The sequence below is a fragment of the Oncorhynchus mykiss genome, chromosome 18 (genome assembly GCF_013265735.2).
Source record: "Oncorhynchus mykiss isolate Arlee chromosome 18, USDA_OmykA_1.1, whole genome shotgun sequence".
Classification (NCBI taxonomy): Eukaryota; Metazoa; Chordata; class Actinopteri; order Salmoniformes; family Salmonidae; genus Oncorhynchus; species Oncorhynchus mykiss.
Window position 1 is genome coordinate 12,272,466 of NC_048582.1, and position 8,989 is coordinate 12,281,454.

General features: G+C 44.7%; 1 protein-coding gene across 1 annotated transcript; it reads left to right on the forward strand.

Annotated features, from left to right (window-relative positions):
- The first annotated feature begins 2,797 nt into the window (after positions 1–2,797).
- On the forward strand, positions 2,798–8,910 carry LOC110511883 (polycomb protein eed). Its single transcript, XM_036951349.1, has 11 exons — positions 2,798–2,982; positions 3,554–3,706; positions 4,077–4,169; positions 4,286–4,477; positions 4,593–4,674; positions 4,857–4,948; positions 5,109–5,242; positions 5,671–5,776; positions 5,887–6,045; positions 6,262–6,335; positions 8,353–8,910. The coding sequence occupies exons 1-11, from the start codon at positions 2,866–2,868 to the stop codon at positions 8,477–8,479; spliced, it is 1,329 nt and encodes a 442-aa protein (XP_036807244.1). The 5' UTR covers positions 2,798–2,865; the 3' UTR covers positions 8,480–8,910.
- The last annotated feature ends 79 nt before the right edge of the window (positions 8,911–8,989 follow it).

The following is an 8,989-nucleotide window of genomic DNA, read 5'->3' on the forward strand; positions in this document are numbered from 1 at the left end:
TAGACTTTACAGTGAAATGCTTACTTACGAGTCCATTCCCAACCGTGCAGATAAAAAGTAAGACACATTTTTGCTAAATAAAAAAGGAAAGAGTAAAACAATATTGAGGCTGTATACAAGGAGTACCAGTATGGAGTCAATGTGCCGGGGTACGAGGTAGTTGAGGGAAATGAGGTAATACAGTATGTACCTGTGGGTAAGGGTAAAAGTGACTAGGCAATTGGGATATATAAACAGTAAACAGTAGCAGCAGCATATGTGAAGTGTGAACGTGAATTGTTTTGCACTGACTCCCTTGCACTGGCTCTACGCACACTCACTATACTCTACCCACATGTTCACATACTAGACTGACACTCCAACTCACTCACACACACACACACACACACTATGTCTATGTGTGTGTGGCGTCAAAATGCATGTGTGTGTGTGTGTGTGTGTGTGTGTGTGTGTGTGTGTGTGAGTGAGTTGGAGTGTCAGTCTAGTATGTGAACATGTGGGTAGAGTATAGTGAGTGTGCGTAGAGCCAGTGCAAGGGAGTCAGTGCAAAACAATTAAGATAAATAAATAAATAACGAAGGGGTCAATGTAAATAGTCTGGGAAGCCATTTGATTAACTGTTCAGCAGTCGTATGGCTTGGGGGTAGAAGCTGTTCAGGAGCCTTTTGGTCAGACTTGGCGCTCCGCTACCGCTTGCCGTGTGGTAGTAGAGAGAACAGTCTATACCTTAGGTGGTTGGAGTCTTTGACTATTACTAGGGCCTTCCTCTGACACCGCCTGGTATAGAGGTCCAGGATGGCAGGGAGTTCGGCCCCAGTGAGGTACTGGGCCTTATGCACTTCCCTCTGTAGTGCCTTGCAGTCGGATGCCGAGCAGTTGCTATAACAAGAGGGGATGCAGCCAGTCAAGATGCCCTCAGATCCTCTTTAAGGATCTGAGGGCCCATGCCAAATATTTTCGGCCTCCTGAGGGGGAAGAGGCATTGTTGTGGCCTCTTCACAACTGTGTTGGTGTGTTTGGACCATGATAGGTCCTTAGTGATGTGGACACCGAGGAACTTGAAGCTCTCGACCCGCTCCACTACAGCCCCGTCGATGTGAATGGGGCGTGTTCGGCCCTTAATTTCATGTAGTCCACGATAAGCTCCTTTGTCTTGCCCACATTGCCAGGTCTCTGACCACCTCCCTATAGGCTGTCTCACCGTCGTCGGTGATTAGACCTACCACCGTTGCGTCGTCGGCAATCTTAATGATGGTGTTGGAGTTATGCACGGCCACACAGTCATGGATGAACAGGGATTACAGGAGGCGACTGAGCACGCACCCCAGACCCTCGTGTTGAGAGTCAGTGTGGTGGATGTATTGTTGCCTACCCTCACATCCTGGGGGCGACCCGTCAGGAAGACCAGCATCCAGTTGCAGAGGCAGGTGTTCAGTCCCAGGGTCCTTAGTTTAGTGGTGAGCTAGGAGGGAAATATGGTGTTGAACGCTGAGCTGTTGTCAATAAACAGCATTCTCACGTAGGTGTTCCTTTTGTCCAAGTGGGAAAGGGCAGTGTGGAGTGCAATAGAGATTGCGTTATCTGTGGATCTGTTGGGGCGGTATGTGAATTGGAGTGAGTCCAGGGTTTCCTGGATGGTGGTATTGATATGGGCCATGACCAGCCTTTCAAAGCATTTCAGGGCTACGGATGTGAGTGCTACGGGCCTGGTGTTCTTAGGCACAGGGACTATGGTGGTTTGCTTGAAACGTGTACGTAAAACCCTCACAAACTTTTACAGATGCACAATTGAGAGCATCCTGTCTGGCTGTATCGCCGCCTGCTTTGGCAACTGCACTGCCCGCAACCGCAGGGCTCTCCAGAGGGTGGTGCAGTCTGTCCAACACATCACCGGGGGAAGCTACCTGCTCTCCAGGACACCTACAGCACCCGATGTCATAGGAAGGCCAAAAAAGATAATCAAGGACAACAACCAACCGAGCCACTGCCTGTTCACACCGCTATCATCCAGAAGGCGAGGTCAGTACAGGTGCATCAAAGCTGAGAACGAGAGACTGAAAAACAGCTTCTATCTCAAGGCAATCAGACTGTTAAACAGCAATCACTAGCACATTAGAGGCTGCTGCCCTATATACATAGACTTGAAATCACTGGCCACTTTAATAATGGAACACTTGTCACATTAATAATGTTTACATATCTTGCATTACTCATCTCATATGTATATACTGTATTCTACCCTATTCTACTGTATCTTAGTCTATGCCGCTCTGACATTGCTTGTCCAAATATTTATATATTCTTAATTCCATTCCTTTACTTTAGATCCTGTTATTGTTAGATATTACTTGTTAGATATTACTGCACTGTTAGAGCTAGAAACACAAGCGTTTCGCTACACCCGCAATAACATCTGCTAAACACGTGTATGTGACAAATACATTTTGATTTGATTTAATACAAACGGGGTCAGACAGAGGTTGAAAATGTCAGTGAAGTATGTGTCCTGGTAATCCGTCTAGCCCTGCAGCCTTGTGAATGTTAACTTGTTTAACATTGTACTGCAGTGGGCTAAATCAAGGCTACCTGTCGCCCCAACACAGTGACCATGTATGTATGGTCACTTGGTTCCGGTCTACTTAATTAACGGGTGTCTCCCATAGACACCAATGCAATAGCAGGTGGGTCTGGTTTACTTAGTTAATTTGCTTTTATTGAACTAGGAAAAAACGAAGAGCGGGGTATCTTGCCTCCTCTTCAGTCTCTGGCTTGACTAGGACTTTTATTGTGAAGACCAAAGGACATAAAAGACCCGGAAGTTATTCTCCGCGGTCGCGCTATGATTGAATCTGAGAAGCACAGAAGATGAGGAGGGAGAACATGTCCGAGACCCCTACCGAAGCGGGAAAGGAGATGCCGACAAAAAAGCAGAAGCTGAGCAGTGATGAAAACAGTAATCCCGATCTCTCTGCAGATGAGAATGTAAATTCGGTTTTGTTCTGTTTGTATCGGCGCGGACATGAAATATGGTTAGCTAGCTAAGTAGCTAATGTTAGCCTAACTTTTCATAGCTAGCAAGCTAACTAGCAAGCGACTGGTAGTTGATTTTGGAGTTCGTGATGATAGCTGGGCCTTTCCCTTTGTTTCAACTAGGCCTAGATTTTTATTTCTTTAGCTATAGATACCTAGTTAACGTTAGTTGTGGTTATTTCCCTTTCAAACATTCCAGAACAGGAAATAAGAAAATTATCATTCAACGAGCAAGGGATTCGAGGCAACACTGCAAAGGGCCTCCACCTAAAATAGCTAGCTGGCTAGTTATGCTCTCTAGGTAGTGTTAGCTATCAAGCTATGGACCCTTCTGGTATTGTCCAAGTAGATAATCATCAGCCAGTTGTCAGTTTAGTTTTTCTAGTCTATCTCAAGCCCCTCATGGTAGGCCATCCCACTTCTGACACCAGTGTAGTCGAAAACAGGGGGTGCAGAACATCCATTGCAGGTTGCAAACGCATCAACCACAACCATCTCATGTTGCTATAATTTGTGTTTGTAGGATGATGCTGTCAGCGTTGAGAGTGGGACCAATGTGGAGCGTCCAGACACACCCACCAACACAGCCAACGCTCCAGGCAGGAAGAGCTGGGGCAAGGGCAAGTGGAAATCAAAGAAGTGCAAATATTCCTTCAAGTGCGTCAACAGCCTCAGGGTGAGCCCATCTTATCAATAATATTTCCAATCATTTCCAACTGCAGACATGTCACATCTTATCAATAGGCCTACTTTTGATTCCAGAAATGTCATAATCTCAACCTTGGACTTGGCATGCCTGTTATAAGTATGTGTGAACTGTGCTGTTTATATGATACTGTGTGAGTTGTAAACAGCTGAATGAAGATGTTCTAATGTTACGGGTGGGCTCTGAACCCAGGTCTCCCACAGCAGAAACCAATGTCTTGACCATTAGACCAAGAGGGAATTCCCACTTGGGCCGAGGTTAACACTGATTTTGAAGTCGCAGGGCCACCTCATCACCTTGACCATGAGCTCAACTCATAATTAACTTGTTCTTTACACAGGAGGACCATGGCCAGCCATTATTTGGGGTCCAGTTCAACTGGCACAGTAAAGAAGGAGACCCACTGGTGTTTGCTACAGTTGGGAGCAACAGAGTAAGTATCTTTGGCATCACATAAACCATGTGGAAAGTGTAATAGCCAACACATGTAAAATACAGACTCATGTGCCACCTGTCACTGCTGACTATGTGATGTCCTTAATTTACCAGGTAACCCTGTACGAGTGCCATTCCCAAGGAGAGATCCGACTCCTGCAGTCATACGTGGATGCCGATGCAGATGAGAACTTCTACACCTGCGCCTGGACCTTTGACACCAGTACAAGCCATCCCCTCCTGGCCGTGGCGGGGTCACGTGGCATCATTCGGGTGATCAACCACATCACCATGCAGTGTATCAAGGTGGGTCAATTTCCAAGTAGTTGTATCCGATACACCAGGGATGGAATTTACATTTCTGCATAAGGGAGGGATTAGTTGTGCCATCTCTGAATAGTTTTGTTGTTTTTTAATGCAGCACTATGTTGGTCACGGGAACGCCATCAACGAGCTCAAGTTCCACCCCAGAGACCCCAACCTCCTGCTATCCGTCAGCAAAGGTAGAACAACTAGACACCATAGCTAGGACTTCATATTTTCTCGACTGACCTGACTTTTTGAGAACTAAACGATTTACATTTAGGAATGATTTATAATCTGTATGTATTTACATCATTAACAGAATGACTTGACATAAAATGGACTGTGTGAATATCTCATCAGCTTTGTGTTTTGCCTTTAGACCACGCCCTTCGTCTGTGGAACATCCAAACAGACACACTGGTGGCCATCTTTGGAGGTGTAGAGGGACATAGAGATGAGGTCCTCAGTGCAGTGAGTACACGACACGACCATCTCTTATTGGCTTTCTTGATCAATAGGAGTCAGGGATTTCTATGTGTATGTGACCATTGAAAATGGCAATACAATATGGATCACACAAAAAGGAAATGAGAGATGAATGATATAATAATGAAAAATGTCTCTGCGCCAGGACTTTGACCTGCTAGGTGAGAAGATCATGTCGTGTGGAATGGACCACTCTCTGAAGCTCTGGACGATCAACTCAGAGAGGATGCAGAAAGCCATTCACGGGTCCTATGAATACAACCCTTCCAAGACAAACAGGTGAACATATTGGTTGTGGGCAACAAACGTACGTGTATTCCCATTTATATATTTCAGTCATTCAGCAGACTTTTATACACAACACAGCGCGTTCAAATAACAGGGCTGAACAATTGCATATTAGGAAAATAGTACAGTGTTGCCAGGATACAGTCAGAATCTCACATCTTTCATTTAACCTTTATTTAACTAGGCAAGTCAGTTAAGAACAAATTCTTATTTACAATGACTGTGTAGGAACAGCGGGTTAACTGCCTTGTTCAGGGGCAGAACGACAGATTCTTACCTTGTCAACTCGGGGATTCGATCTAGCACCCTTTCAGTTACTGGCCCAACGCTCTAGCCACTAGGCTACCTGATGCCCCGAACTGTTGATTTTCAACTTGAAAATGTTTGCTCCTTTAACCGATGATTCTGTCTTCTTACAGGCCATGGGTCTCTCAGAAGATCCACTTCCCTGACTTCTCTACCAGAGACATCCACAGGAATTATGTGGACTGCGTACGCTGGCTGGGAGATCTGATTTTATCCAAGGTAAGACTGTGAGAATCTTTTTGTTCAAACATTCTGTTATTAGGTTGTGGATCCCATTGTGACCCTCATAACCCGACTCCTTTGGTCTGTTCCTCCCCTGACCTGACCAGTCGTGTGAGAACGCTATTGTGTGTTGGAAACCAGGGAAGATGGAGGACGATATTGACCGCATCAAACCAAACGAGTCCAACGTGACAATCCTGGGTCGCTTCGACTACAGCCAGTGTGACATCTGGTACATGCGTTTCTCCATGGACTTCTGGCAGAAGGTAGAGATGATATTTCCCCTTCCGTTGTCTGTGGCTTTGTGGAATCCCTTATCTGCTACTGTTCATTCCAGTATTGTAAGCAAACAGTGGTTTGGTGTCGGAACTTTCTAACTAAATAGATGCAAGTTTGTTGTTTAACATTAAACAGAAAGTATAGTATTGTCTCCACGTAGGAAGTTGTTTGACTATTGAAGTAACACGTGTCTTGTCCTACAGATGTTGGCTCTGGGAAACCAAGTGGGGAAACTGTACGTGTGGGACCTTGAGGTAGAGGACCCCCACAAAGCAAAGTAAGAGTCTGTAGGGAAACTGTACGTGTGGGACCTTGAGGTAGAGGACCCCCACAAAGCAAAGTAAGAGTCTGTAGGGAAACTGTACGTGTGGGACCTTGAGGTAGAGGACCCCCACAAAGCAAAGTAAGAGTCTGTAGGGAAACTGTACATGTGGGACCTTGAGGTAGAGGACCCCCACAAAGCAAAGTAAGAGTCCGTAGGGAAACTGTATGTGTGGAGGTGTTGGGGAAGCTACTCAGAAGATTTAGTTGACCAAGCTACCAATTACTTCACACTGGAAGAAGTTAAGCTACACTAAATAACGTTTATTTTGAAACTAGTTACTTTCACAAACTACTTTGTGAAAGATCATCAATACATTATGTTAACAATCTGTCATTTATCCTAATTATATAGGGTAACATTTGTATTTTTGCCTAAATAGACATATCCAAACCTAATCATTTTTCATGGTCATAAACAGTAACTGGTAATGTTGTATAGTTTAGAAAGGTCTGGAACTAGCCTTTCTGGTAAATGTTGTTATAACTTTCCGAGGTGTACTCTCTTTTTAGAACACAAGTACATGGTACAAATATGAACAAACAAATTCTAAACGACTTAGTATAAGATTTCCCATTTCTTAACAGTGAAATAAATATAATCTAAATGTCCACTGAGCAGCACAGAGACACCATTCACATGGGTGCAGACTCGTTACAACTTCTGTCTGTGACCAAGAGAACGCAGTCTTTCAATTCTATGAAATGATTTAGTGTTTTATTTATTTTGAAAGCTCTAAATCCATCTGAGAATTTCACAGCGAGATGAAACCACAACGGCGGAACTCAGACTGTCATATGCCATTTCTCAGGCTCACTTGTTCAGAGGAAATCGATTCTTTGTCTGGATTGGCCAGAGAATGTGACACATCACTCCCTATGAACATGAAGTGTCACGTTTCAGACCCCACAAGTCCGCGCCACTGAGAGAGTGGAAACAGAGAGCAGACAAAATGGGTCTTTGTGCCACTTTAAGGTACAGGACACTATGGCGTTCAGAGGGCTTTGTACACCAAAATGTCGGTCAGAACCAGTCCAGAACCGCTCAGTCCCCCCATACAGGGGACTTAACATCTAAGAGGTTTTAAACAAAATGTTTCAAATGAGAATTAGACAGGTCTGATGCTGAGAAAGGACATGTTTGCCTACTTTGCCCATATTTAATTTTTTACAAAAGAAATTGCTAAAAAGTTCACTTCTGAAAACATAAAGAATTGAAAGGACCCGGAAAGTTAAGAGTTAACCTCCCACCAATACACCTCACCTAAGCAGTGGTCCATGCCTAGATGGTAGACTGCCTGAGAGAAGTGAAGGCCAGTAGAGCACCACTCTCCTTGTTATGTATCATATTCCAGGGCTGTGACAGAGACCTCACAGAATAATTAGACAGATATTTCAGGGGATGTATAAATGTGAAGCATCCGCTTGGCGTTTCCATTCACTACCAAATATGGTAGTGAGAGAAAGCCAAGTGGCCGGCAGTGGGAGAAGCTGGAGCAAGATGGATTTTGTCCGACATTCTGCAAATGTGTCGTTTTCAACAGTTTGTCCTCAATACAGTTCTGTTCCCAAAGCTGCAGTCTGTTACGAACAGAGTGGACTACATTTTAAAGACTTTACCCTTTGCTAAAGTAAAAAAAAAAAAGGCATTGTTTAAAAGGAGTGTAAAGGCAAATTGAGATATTGCACATGTGCATTGCAAAGTAGGCGTTCACTAACAGCGATATGCAAATATATACTACAACGCGCCAATAGGATCTCGCAAGCTCATGCTTGGCCCTGCCCAGCCCCTTGCTTGGCCCTGCCCAGCCCCTTGCTTGGCCCTGCCCAGCCCCTTGCTTGGCTCTGCCCACTGACTCATTTGTTCTCATTTGAAATGACGGGCGGTGGTCTCTTAGTTTAGTTATAACAATCTTCGGAGACACTGTCTTTCTGTTTCACCAAATACATTCTAACCTGGCTCTCTGTTTCAGGTGCACCATCCTCACCCTCCCAAGATGCACCTCTGCCATCAGACAGACCAGCTTCAGCCGTGACAGCAGTATCCTGATTGCAGTCTGTGACGACGCCTCTATCTGGCGCTGGGACCGCCTGCGATGAAGACAACATTGGCAACGAGCAACCTATTCTATTATGACGGACCAGTCACTTTGCTGTCAAGAACCAGAAACATTTTCCAGGTACACGTTTTCTGTGTATAGTCTGCATCAGATCTGTCCAATGGAGGTGTTGTTTAACATCTCAGGAACCACTCCCAACATAACGGTGCTACAGGTCTGCACAGAAAAGTGTGTCTGGAACCCACCAATTATTTCCCTTTTTGTTTCCCTTCTCCGGGTTATACTTATACCAGCCCCTCCTTATTAAATCCATGAGGGGGATGAAAAGGTGTGCAATTTGGGGAGAAGGGTGGAGAATCAAACTACAACCCTGGAGCCCTTCAAGCTTTCTCCCCCCCTTCTTGCTATTTAGTTCCCCTTTGCTTACTATTCACTTTTTAATGGGCTTTAATAAATGCTATTTTTCTAAAGGCTTCTTGTCTCATTCCGGGGTACTGAAGCTTGAAAACTCTAAGTAAATATATGGTCCACTAAGCCCAGGCCATCTGAA

Coding starts and splice junctions, on each gene's coding strand:
- LOC110511883 (XM_036951349.1), top strand. CDS start 2,866: ATGAGGAGGGAGAACATGTCCGAGACCCCTACCGAAGCGGGAAAGGAG. Junction 4,478..4,592: donor TCACCATGCAGTGTATCAAG/GTGGGTCAATTT, acceptor TTTTTAATGCAG/CACTATGTTGGTCACGGGAA. Junction 5,243..5,670: donor AACCCTTCCAAGACAAACAG/GTGAACATATTG, acceptor GTCTTCTTACAG/GCCATGGGTCTCTCAGAAGA.